General features: G+C 44.4%; 1 protein-coding gene across 1 annotated transcript; it reads right to left on the bottom strand.

Annotated features, from left to right (window-relative positions):
* Positions 1–5,104: 5,104 nt before the first annotated feature.
* LOC121865559 (lachesin-like) lies at positions 5,105–11,253 on the bottom strand. The gene is made up of 5 exons (XM_042365075.1): positions 10,957–11,253; positions 7,110–7,220; positions 6,470–6,715; positions 6,042–6,199; positions 5,105–5,249 (listed from the first exon to the last, which is right to left on the bottom strand). Exons 1-5 carry the CDS (start codon positions 11,003–11,005, stop codon positions 5,106–5,108), a joined length of 708 nt encoding a protein of 235 aa, XP_042221009.1. The 5' UTR covers positions 11,006–11,253; the 3' UTR covers position 5,105.
* Positions 11,254–12,142: the final 889 nt, after the last annotated feature.

Here is a 12,142-nt window from a genome sequence, read left to right as displayed (position 1 = left end):
ATATGAAGTTTAAATTATTATTATTATTATTATTATTATTATTATTATTATTCTCTTCCATATTACATTAACACAATAATTAGTCTTAGGTATTTGTCATATATTTTTTTACATATAAAGTTTTCTCTGTTTTATTAGTTTCTATTTTAATATATATTTTTTTTATCTATCTGGCTGTCTGCTTTTCTGTATGTCTACCTGTCTGCTTGTTCGTCTATCGTTGACTGTTTTTCTGTCTATCTGTTTATTTAACTGTCCTTGTCTATCCGTCTGTGTACCAGTCTTTTTTGTCTATCTGTTGGTGTCAAGTTAGCCGTCTCCCTGTCTATTTATATTCCTGTCTCTCTACATATTAATCTCTATCCGTCTCCTTATCTGTGACTCTATCCATTTATCCATTTACATGTGTGGTTGTTTGTCGAATCATTCATATGTCTGTGCGTATGTCTGCCCCCCTAACATCATCTCATCTCATCTGACTCGACTTTCTCTAACTTCACCTGACCTGCCTTGACCTAACCTAACCTAACCTAACCTAACCTCTTCACCTCACCTGCGTCTTACTGCATCACCCTGACCACCTTAGGGAGCCTTGACATGACGGTGAGGGCTGACTTGAGGAACTTCCAAGGACCGTCACTCAACTCAACTGTGGAAAAGGGAAACTAAGTGTCATTATTCGGTACCTTAAGTGGCTCAGGTAATCAGAGCCACTTAAGGAGAAGGGGAGGGGAAGGGGGAGGATGTGTTGTGTAGGGAGGAGGAATAAGAAGAGAAGTGGAGGAGGGAAGTGGAAGGGTAGCAGTCTGTTACGTTTAAAATGCAGGAAGTGGCTTTCTTTCCTCGGATACCTTCACACTGGTTACTCACCCAAGAGATTATGGTGTATCACTACGTAGAATTTTGCTCTGCTTCCGGCATTCAATGCGTTGTGTACTTGATAAATGACGATTTAATGAATTCCACTAACTTCCAACATCCCTCTAAGTTATTGGTTATACGTTGTCATAACCAATCAGTCATTACCCTTAGTAATAATAATAATAGAGGGATCACAGATACGGGCAGATGATTGCACTTACGTTTATTTGGCACAATTCCATACACTGGACTTATAATTTGCATGGATAGGTCAGTCACTCACATTCACGCCACAGTACCGTAAGTTATAAGGGAGAGTTTGTCAACCTGGAGAATTAATCGTTTTAGGTCTATTTGGCCGGCCTGGAGTGCTCTTGTAGCAAACAGGCCCTCACCATTGATCACTTCATTTACAGGATGTGTTAACTTGTCGCTGGACTTAACAAAAATCTCGGGGATTTGCACACAGACTCGTAGCACTGGTAGGACTGTATGGCCCCTGTTCTTAGGTCCGCGGAGCAGGAGGTCTTCTCTAACCCAAGGTCTAAAGCCCACTGGCTAAATTGGTTTTTTGAGGCGTGAAGTGATGAACAGTACACCACTGTCTCACTGGCCAGCCCCCTCTATCGGCTGGCTAACATGCCACTAATTGAAAACATGTCCCAGTTATGGCTGGCCGGTTACCTTATCTCTACCGTAAACAAACATTTGGGATGGGTTGTGCGGGAGGCCCAACGCAACCCATGACACAGTCAAAGGATCAAGGAACACCAGCAATTTATGTTTGATATACAGGTATGTGTTGACATCCAAGCTCTCTAGTGACACCTGTGAAGACCTGAGTAATAGATCATCTCCTTCTCCCACCTCTTCGTCACCTCTTATTGCTACCACCACCTCCTCATCCTCCTCCTCTTCCTCCTCCTCCTCCTTTCCTTCTTCCTCCTCCTCCTCCCTACGGCCTCTGGCGAGTTTGATTCAATTGTCTTGTAGTTCTCCGTTGTTATCTCTTTCCTTTAACAAGATCGCCTCGTTGATCACTAGCAGTGAGGGCTCCCTGACGTGCTAGGGATCTTGATGGTGTACGATTGTCACCAGGTTATGTTACATCAAGTTACTATAATAGTCAGGACGCCGCGCTGTCTGGCTCACTCACCAAACCGGTCTGGCCTCTTTGGTGAATAACTGCGGTCTTTTAGTACACACATCACGGATACTTGTGTAGTGGAGACGAACAAGATCAATATCAGCTCTTCTTTTTTTTAGTATTTATAAATTAGCTGCATATATAGATTTTATGTTGGAATTATAGGAATTATAGTTAGAATATATAGTAGTATAGTATTAAGAACATTATTTTTTATATTATAATAAACTGCTAAAAGAATAACTTTCTTCATATTATTATTATTATTATTATTATTATTATTATTATTATTATTATTATTATTATTATTATTATTATTATTATTATTATTATTATTATTTGTCTCGTTCAGAAATTTTGGACATAGTGAACGATGCTTAAAGATCTTGAGTACAGGTGAAAGGCTGAATATATAGAGGCTAATATATTCAGCTGAGTTATGGTGCTGAAGAGGTTAATGATCAGCGTCTTGAGTACCATGTCTCAGCCCTGTAACCATAGTATCATCGTTCTCATGGAATTAAACCAACTTACAGAAGGGGTTAAGTCATCGTATGCAAGGGGTTAAGTCATCACAATTAATTTTTATCATACTCAAGGAAGGGAGAGTCAGTCAGTATTCCGTCGTCAACAAGGGGATGGTCTAACTCACCGCTGGAGGAGGTGGCGGGGGCGGTGAAGTAGAAGGGCTTGTCCATATCCGGTCCAGGCTGGTGCTCATGAGCTACAGCGCGTATCATGATTTCGTATGTGAATCCCGGGGTGAAGGAGAGGAAGGTGTTCTTCAGGTAATGAGTGTCGTTGATGTCCGGCGTGGGTGACCCCTCCACGCTGCTGCTCACCATGTTCTCTGACCCCTCCTGCAAGAAGGTCAGGCAACAGCGTGGCGTCAGGGGTGGAAGTACTGGTGAAACATTAATAATATATATCATGAGACGATACACTCTAACGCGACACGACACGACACGACACGACCTCCCGCTACTCACCTGCCTATAGAAGAAATAGTAGAACTTGATAGGGGCGAGACTCTCAACCTCCCAAGTGATTTTGTAGGAGCCGTAGTCAGCGGTCGGGGACACCTGCAGGATGTGGACTGGACCAGGGGCGGCCTCCACGGAGATGGTGGCCAGGTCCCTCGAGCGCTGGTTGTACACGTAGCACTGGTAGTTTCCTAGGGACGACGGCGTTAACTCCAGCAGCTAGTGAGAGAGAGAGAAAGAGATAGATAGATAGATAGATAGATAGATAGAGAGAGAGAGAGAGAGACCCATCACGTGACACTTAAGAATAGGAGCACTATGTAAGAGGAGGTTGGGGGGGGTGGAGGAGATTTTAAGGAAAAGGCAGTGAAGCATACCTGGAGATCGTGGGGGAGACATTACCTGAAGGTAGTAGGGGAGACATTACCTGGAGATAGTGAGAGAGACAGTACCTGGAGGTAGTGAGAGAGACAGTACCTGGAGGTAGTGAGGGAGACATTACCTGGAGATAGTGAGAGAGACAGTACCTGGAGGTAGTGAGGGAGACATTACCTTGAGATAGTGAGAGAGACAGTACCTGGAGGTAGTGAGGGAGTGAGAGAGGGCAGTTGAGGTAGTGAGGGAGACATTACCTGGAGGTAGTGAGGGAAGACATTACCTGGAGGTAGTGAGGGAGACATACCTGGAGGTAGTGAGAGAGACAGTACCTGGAGTTGTGAGGGAGACATTACCGTAGTAGGGGGAGACATTACCTGGAGGTAGTGAGAGAGACAGTACCTGGAGTTAGTGAGGGAGACATTACCTGGAGGTAGTAGGGGAGACATTACCTGGAGATAGTGAGAGAGACAGTACCTGGAGGTAATGAGAGAGACAGTACCTGGAGGTAGTGAGAGAGACAGTACCTGGAGGTAGTGAGAGAGACAGTACCTGGAGATAGTGAGGGAGACATTACCTGGAGGTAGTGAGAGAGACAGTACCTGGAGGTAGTGAGGAAGACATTACCTGGAGGTAGTGGATGTCATCTTGGGTGTGGTAGATGTGAGTGTCATCCACGTTCACAGGACCTTCATTGGTATACCACACCACCTGGAGGAGAACCATCATTAACCTGTGTGATCTGACGACACAACACGTGAAGGAGACCATCATCTCTACCACTCTCCTCTCCTGCTTTCACCTATAACCAACACTTCTCACACTGCCTCTGTTTATTCTCACTGCAACACACTACTCCATCTGTCATAATCACCTCAGTTCCTCATCCACACCTGTACCTGGGCTTCAAAACTTTAACTTCGCCCATGAAAGAACAAAGAACAAATCTACATATACAGTATATTTCCCTGCAGTGCCTCCCGTCACACACCCTCAGCAATTTATTTTTTTATTAATAAAAAATAATAATTATTAGTACTTCTGAAACTTTTTTCTTTTCATTTATTTTCCACATTTTAAGACTGTCCATATAAGAAAGGCTTCCTAAAATTACACTTAAGAACTGACACCATAGAGGCTGTTTTATTCTGGAGGTCAACAGTGGGTAACTGACCTGAGGCTTGGGGTAACCTTTGACCCTACAGGCCAGCTGGGTACTCCGCTCCTCACTCTGTACCACAACTCGGGGCGTCACTGACTCCACCTCCACGTCTGTAAGTCAGTGAGGTGGTAGTGGTGGTGATAGTGATGATGGTGGTGGTGGTGATGGTGATAATGATTCAAATATTTAATATTTCCATAATATTCTCAAGGAATGTATATCAGTACAGCAATTGTAATAATAACTTATGAAATATTTTAATAGATTGATATTTCATGAACACACACACACACACACACACTCTCTCTCTCTCTCTCTCCATTCCTCTTCCTCCCCCCCTCTCTTACTTGCATCCTTCTTCCCTTACTCCCTCTCTCCCTCTCTAGTCCTTCTTTATTCTTCCATCTCTTCCTCCCATTCTTCCTCCTACCTTCTCATACTCCCAATGTCCCCTCCCAAACACTCCCCACACCCCCCACAACCCTTACCTCCACCTTCACCCCCTCACCCCCACCCCTAACCCCTCACCCCCCCCCTCCCACCCCACGTCCCCTCCCCCCCCACCCAATGGACCTTCTTACACTCCTTGTACGTCGAAGGAGCCGTCTTGATCCTGTAGGACACCGCCGTTGGACGCTGTACACACGTAGCGACCAGCGTCCTCAGTAGTCACTTCGGTTAGGGTGAGGGTAGAGTTCTCACTTAGAATCTGTGCTTCACCCTAGGGAGGAGAGATGGAGAGACGGTGAGACAGAGATAAAAGGGGTGAGGGGGAGTTTGGTGAGATTTAGAGGGTGAGAGGTAGGGAGAGATAGTGAGAGGTGGGGAGAGATAATGAGAGGTAGGGAGAGATAGTGAGAGGTGGGGAGAGATAGTGAGAGGTGGGGAGAGATAGTGAGAGGTGGGGAGAGATAGTGAGAGGTGGGGAGAAGATAGTGGGAAGGTGGGGAGAGATGAGTGAGGTGGGAGAGATAGTGGGAGGTGGGGGAGAGATGTGGTGGGAGGTGGAGAGATGAGTGAGGGAGGTGGGGAGAGATGGTGAGAGGTGGGAGATAATGAGTGGTAGGGAGATAGTGAGAGGTGGGGAGATGGTGAGAGGTGGGGAGAGATAGTGGGAGGTAGGGAGGTAGTGAGAGGTGGGAGATAGTGGGAGGTAGAGGGAGAGATGGTGAGAGGTGGGGAGATGAGTGAGAGGTGGGGAGGAGAGATGTGAGTGAGGGTGGGGGGAGAATGGTGGGGAGGTAGGGAGAGATAGTGAGGAGGTAAGGGAGGAATGTGTGAGGTAGGGAGATGAGTGAGAGGTGGGAGAGATAGTGAGGGAGGTGGGGAGAGATGGGGTGGGGAATGTGAGTGGGTGTTGATATGCTGCCTGCCACTTATATATTAATGCAGTATGTGTGTAACAGCCCCAGGAACTGAATCACCTCCTTGTATAAGGGACTGACGTACCTCCTTGTATCAGGTATAAGAGACTGACTCACCTCCTTGTAACAGGTATAAGAGACTGACTCACCTCCTTGCGCCAGCTGAGGGTAGGGGAGGGGTAGCCGGTGGCGGTGCAGTTGAGGCTGGTGGAATCACCTAAAGCCACGGAGGCCCTGAGGCTGGGCGGGTCATACACCACCTGGAGCTCTGGCGACGGTTGAGACACCACATCTGGTCCTCCTCCTGCTGTAGGGTGGCGACGAAGGGGTGTTGAGTGTGGTGGTAATGGTGTGACGTCAGTTATGCTAAAAATACATATACATACATACATACATAGTGCCATTAGTGATTGAGAAACACTGTGTGAATGATTGTTCTACAAAGTTATGGTCTGAACTTAGATCTATTTAGTCCCCAAATCACCACAGTCGTCACGGTGATTTGGGTCTGTGTGGCTGGTAAGATCTCGGTGCGTTTGTGGACACTAGTGATCAACAGATAGTCGCCTCGACTTACCGACGACCTCCAGCGTGTGGGTGACGGTCTGTTTGGCCCAGGCGACGCTGCAGGTGTAGCTGTCAGCATCGTCGAAGGTGAGGTCGTTGATGGTGAGATCAGTGCCCTGGGTGGCCAGCTTGCCCGCCTGCAGGACCCGTTGGTACTGGCGGGGCACCACGAATTTCCCTCGGATACGCTTCACCTGCATAATCAGCTCCCTGCCTGTCGGTGGCTCTCCCTTGAACCAGAATACTGACTTACGTCCTGTCAGGGGAGGAACCAGACGATGCAGGTGTGACTAATGGAAAACAATGTTAAAGTGGGTCCCATTCACACCTGGGTAAACAAGGGGTGTCTCTGGGCGCGAACCAATTATTCAAAGTACAGGAAGCGAGCGCTGTGTCCCACTCGGTCATCACGTCCTTTGAGAGTCAATTAGTGATCCTTGATTACTGTTATCCGTAAAAGATAATTACTGAACTCACTCAGAGCATTGTAGAGGAGGACCAAGGTGACGCAGGTTTAAACTCTTAAGGGATCGTGTGTACCTGTACTAGGGTCTGTGGCTGTCCCATGTCGAGAAATTGAATTTATGTGGCTTTGTTTTGTAACTGTATTGTTCCTTTTTAATTAACGAGGCTAAATAATTATTGCTCACCTGCGTTCCTGATGGAGCAGGGGAGGGTGATGGAGGCGCCCACCTGACCCAGGAAAGCCTCTGGTTTAGTAATCATCACCGGATCCCACCGACTCTGGCTGCTTGACGGATCTGCCGACCAATACACATGTTATTATGTCCGGGAAATTGTGGATCTGTTAATAGTCTGTCCGGGATATATATCTCTCTGTCTATCTATCTATTTTTTTTATCAACCAGACATGTCTAAGATGATTCTTCTAAAGTTTTGGGAAAACCTGAAAAATAGAAAATGCTGGTCAATGTTAAAAGTTGTCTTTCTTACGGGGAATAGCCCACCCTGGCACAGGTCATCGACCTACAACGGGGCCTGGGGGGGATAGGAGTAAAATTAAAAATACATTTACTTCATTCTCCTCGCCACTTAGCGGCTCGTTAACCGCTTGGGCAATCGGCCACGTCTCTCTGATGCACTGTTGTTAAGTAGTGGGCATGTACTGACTCTAGAATGTACTTGAACCTGTGCAAGTGTTGGTCAAGTCTAGTCTTAAATGAGCTCACATCCGGTGCCGTTTCAACAACTCTCAGTCCAAAAAGTTTTCCTGGCAATTTTTTTAACTTGTGGCTTCTTCATCCTTCAGCTGTGACCCCCTAGTGCCTCGCTAGGCCTTCGCCAGCTTCAGAAATGAACGCCCGACTGAAAAATGCTTATAAGCTTCTATTTGTCCCACTATAGTATAAGGTATTAGACAACTGCAGGTGTTCTAAACTCTCTGGGTAACTGAGGCGTTGGAGTGCAGGCACCAGTCTGGTGGTCCGTTTTTGGCCGTTTTAAATAAATGAAAAGTCTAGATATAGGAACGGCCTTCGTTATAGGTCCTACAACTTAATTTGCTTGATTTACTTTCTTCTCACAATGGTCCGAGAACTTCTGATGTTATCAGACCGGCTGCCAGAGTGACGGTTTATTCAAGTAACATGGATAGATTATAAAACAAACCTTTGATTTTAATAAATACAATTTTCAGACCATACATTGTTTCCAGCATAACGCTACTGAAGACCAAAATTGGACCAAATGAATATTATGTTTGTTGAAATAAATAAATCACGTATTAGTATAAGTCAGAGAGAAAGAGGCTGACTGGCTGGACATATTGGTACAGGTAGCGAAGTGTACTGTAAGGATGATACCAGACAGTAAACTGCTATGCAACTTGACCACCGAACTTGTGTCCACAGCGATGTATTCGAGAGGAGGATAAGTAGTGTACATTTGTTTTTATTTTAGTCACCAAAATATTGGCAATACTCGAAGATAATTATGATTTACACCTATTGGACGAGGAGCAAAGAGAACGAAATCAAATTTCCATTTTTTTGTTGATGGCATCATCACATTGTTTATTACCCAGATGGTAAAGCAAGTATGAACACTACGGGATTAAAGATGATCTCATTTTCCACTAGTTTACTGTACGTCATTACTCTGCTGAAGAGGGCGCGTCAACACCTCTTACTGCTGCTTACCAACATCATTTTCTAATTGTGGTGAAGTAGAGTGGAGATTGTTATATAGTGTGTATTAGTGCCTGTTTTTTGTGCTACTCGCCCACGTTGTCGTGCCGTCGCTGGTGGGATAGCTGGCACAGTCTTCACAAATACCACAACACACTCAACACCTGGCGGTCATCCAGGCTTTGCTAGGTTCTTACGTAACTTGCTCTTCGTGTTTGCTTCTATATGAGGTAAACTGACCACAAATGATTTAGTCTTTACTTCAGAACCACAGCTTAGCCAATACTACGACACCTGTGTACTGTACCAACCATTACTACATCAACACGTCATAGTTAACATAAAACTAATATGATTTACTGTATAACAAACCACAACTAGCACTTTGTAAACCTTAACCAGATTTATGTCTAAACCCACGATGAGGGTCAACTGACCTTCACTAACCGGTAAATAAACAAAAATAAAGGGGATGTTGGTGGTGCAACGGTAACACGCGTATCTCGAAGCTTGTATCCTGGGTTGGATACCCGGCCACAGACAGGTGTGAGAAAGGTGTTATCACAGGTTTTCTCCCAGTACTCTAATTCCTGGACAGTGGAGGACACAATTAAATTAAACTGGTGCATTGCTTCTCACATCTTCTGAAGAAGACTGAATCAAGTCCTCAACCACAAAAGTAAACAACATAAGAGTGGGAGATAGAGGTTGTATTGTTAATATTATAATGTACTAGTTGAGTTACATGGCTTCACCCGGGCATCCCACCCAGGAGATACTGTGCCACTATCTCCTAGCCCAGGACACCCACCCCTCCCTTCCAAATTCCAATTATCTTCAAAACTGTGGAACTGCATTAACTCACAGCTGAAGCCTTTAAACATGTATTCTGCACTAGCTCACACACCAGTCATCAACAAATAAAGATGGTTGATGATATAACACTGTGTTATTGCGCTCCGACAACAAAGATCTCTTAAACTCATTCTGTTATAAGACCTTTTACGTACACGCTAATAATCAAATCGTTCTGGGCGTTGGCAGAGGATGCGGTGATACCTGCTGGAATCCTGAACTTGGACCTCCTCCAGATGAGTTGTGTTCACCTTAAAGAACACCTGAATATGGTAATCTAAACGTCTCATTTAAGATATCCAGGTACGGATTCTGAGAGGGTCGTAAGTTATTTTTTTCCTCTTATTGGAGATATAACGTATCTACCGGCTCGATAATACCATGGCATTAAATCGGTGAAAATGGCATAAAATTTACACTGTGCTTCTACTACCAGACACATTATTTTATCTTCTTACGAGTGAATATTTTTAACGCACTAATCGTCTCGTCCCAAATTACGATTAGAAAACTTGAACTTACGATTATTTGAGACTAAAACCTCAACTTTTGTATATTGTAGAAAAACAAGAAAAACACTTATGTACCTGGTTTTCATTATTATTTTTCACGTAGTTAACATTTATTAGCACATAAAGATTCATATGAGGTTTCACTACTACACAAACGTTCCATTCGTACACAAACGTTCCATTCATACACAAACGTTCCACAACTACACAAATGTTTCACTAATACACAAACGTTCCACTAATTTAAAACGTTTCACTAGTACACAAACGTTCCACTACTATACAAACGTTCCTCAGTAGTGGCATTGGATCTCATCACTTGGACACAGGAGGTTGATTGGGTACCATTGTTGCTCACCAGTCTTCTTTTTGGCACCATTGGAAGTTATTCGGATTCATTGAATTACATTGGGTATTCGCACGTGCAGTTCGTAGAGGTTAAGTAAGGTTATACATAGGGTAAAGTGGGGTTCATTGGAGTATACATAGGGTTCACGGGGGTTCATCAGGGTTTCGTTGGGTTCATTGGTGTGGCATTGAACATAAAACAAGGAGGGATTTATACGTTTACCCAGCCTATGTTCTGACCTGTCATGGGGGAGTATACGTGATGAAGGGACTCAGTGCCTCGTAATGCCTTAATAAATATTGTGGCCAAGTGGATATTGCACTCGTCTCCTGTCCTAAGGGTTACTGCTGCGAACCAAGGACAGCTCTTGTGCGTGTGTGCTGCGACAACCACAACCTACCACCACCACAGCCCTCTACCTGGCGATGGTTGTTGTCACGGGCTACAACCATCATCTTGTGTTAGGTAAGAGTAACCATAAACGCTTCTTAGTTCTACGCCAGTGTACACAACACAACCCCACGTGTTACCAATACAGTATTTTCATCATTACACGTAAATATTTCTCATTAGCTACACCAAAGGTCTTATCACATAATGAAACATAATAAGCAACACTCTCTCTTATACTTACTGGTCAGGGCCAGCAGCCCAACACATAATATTAATATTGATGTAAACATGACGGCCAGACACTCGCACGTCGGTGTTATTGTGGCCGGTCCTTCTCTCTCTACACAACCACGACACTCCCGAGTTTGTCTCTACACACCAACACACGGCTTTATGACCATCCCTCCACTACGGCCACCATGCAAATGACTTCTTCCGCTGCTTGCTGTTGGAGCGAGATTCCTGCACGGTTGACTGTTTGAGCGTTACTCCGGTGCCAAACAGGAGTGAGAAGTAACCAGGGACCTCTGAGGCATACTGAGGCTCCGCCAATAATGCACTTGATTATTTTGGTCCATGTTGTTGCCGAGCCAAGCCGAGGGATCCTGCTACTACGGAGACTTAGGGCCCTGAGATAAAAAACTAAAATATCTTAAAATACTTCTCTAAGACTCGCCCGTTTTTTGTGATAAGTGTTTCGTCTCTTATACTATTGGTGTCGAGGGAGATTAACTAATATAACGAATATATTCATTATATTAACAGAAAAGAGAATATTTTAACAATTGTACCTTAATATTGTTATGTTAATATATTGATGCTGGCTTGACTGGAGTCGGTCGCCCACTGTGTTAAAACAAGATAATATCGACCTCTGGCTACCGTGTTCTTCCGGTAACTCACGTTAAGCGTAAATGAAACAAAGCATTATATTCTTATCATCACCAGAAGCAAGACTCTTCTATTCCAAACAAATTAACAGATTAATTTAGTGGTGGAATCTTCCTCTCCGCTTTAACTAATAACTGTACTGTTTCCATTGCCTTAGCTACTCGACTCTGTTTATAATCATAGTTATAAGTATCATCTACTATTCTACTCCATATTGCATCCATTTCCTTCAATTTCAAAACTAATTAAAGTGAACTACGCAGGGATTGTGATGTGTGCAGTGCAGTAATGGTTTTCCACTGAACCTTAATGAATACCCCTAAGGTAATCTTCACACGGTAAACATCCCCCATCTTCATAAACTTCTATGTTAAGCTTTATTGTACCGCCGAAGTGACGACGAGGCGGTGTTAAGGGATCACCTCACTGGGACCGATATGTAGGTCAGGGCGACTTGATCTCTGAGGCTCACAAGGGGAGAGAAATAATTAGATCATCTGTGTTGTTTAGTCCGTAGCTCACTTATTTACATACCT

Source organism: Homarus americanus, unplaced genomic scaffold, assembly GCF_018991925.1.
Source record: "Homarus americanus isolate GMGI-L3 unplaced genomic scaffold, GMGI_Hamer_2.0 scaffold25483, whole genome shotgun sequence".
In the NCBI taxonomy this organism is placed as follows: domain Eukaryota; kingdom Metazoa; phylum Arthropoda; class Malacostraca; order Decapoda; family Nephropidae; genus Homarus; species Homarus americanus.
This window is presented reverse-complemented; position numbering and strand designations above follow the sequence as displayed.

Coding starts and splice junctions, on each gene's coding strand:
- LOC121865559 (XM_042365075.1), bottom strand. CDS start 11,005: ATGTTTACATCAATATTAATATTATGTGTTGGGCTGCTGGCCCTGACC. Junction 6,716..7,109: donor CTGCTCCATCAGGAACGCAG/GTGAGCAATAAT, acceptor CTCCCCTGACAG/GACGTAAGTCAGTATTCTGG. Junction 5,250..6,041: donor CCCTCAGCTGGCGCAAGGAG/GTGAGTCAGTCT, acceptor TCTCCTCCCTAG/GGTGAAGCACAGATTCTAAG.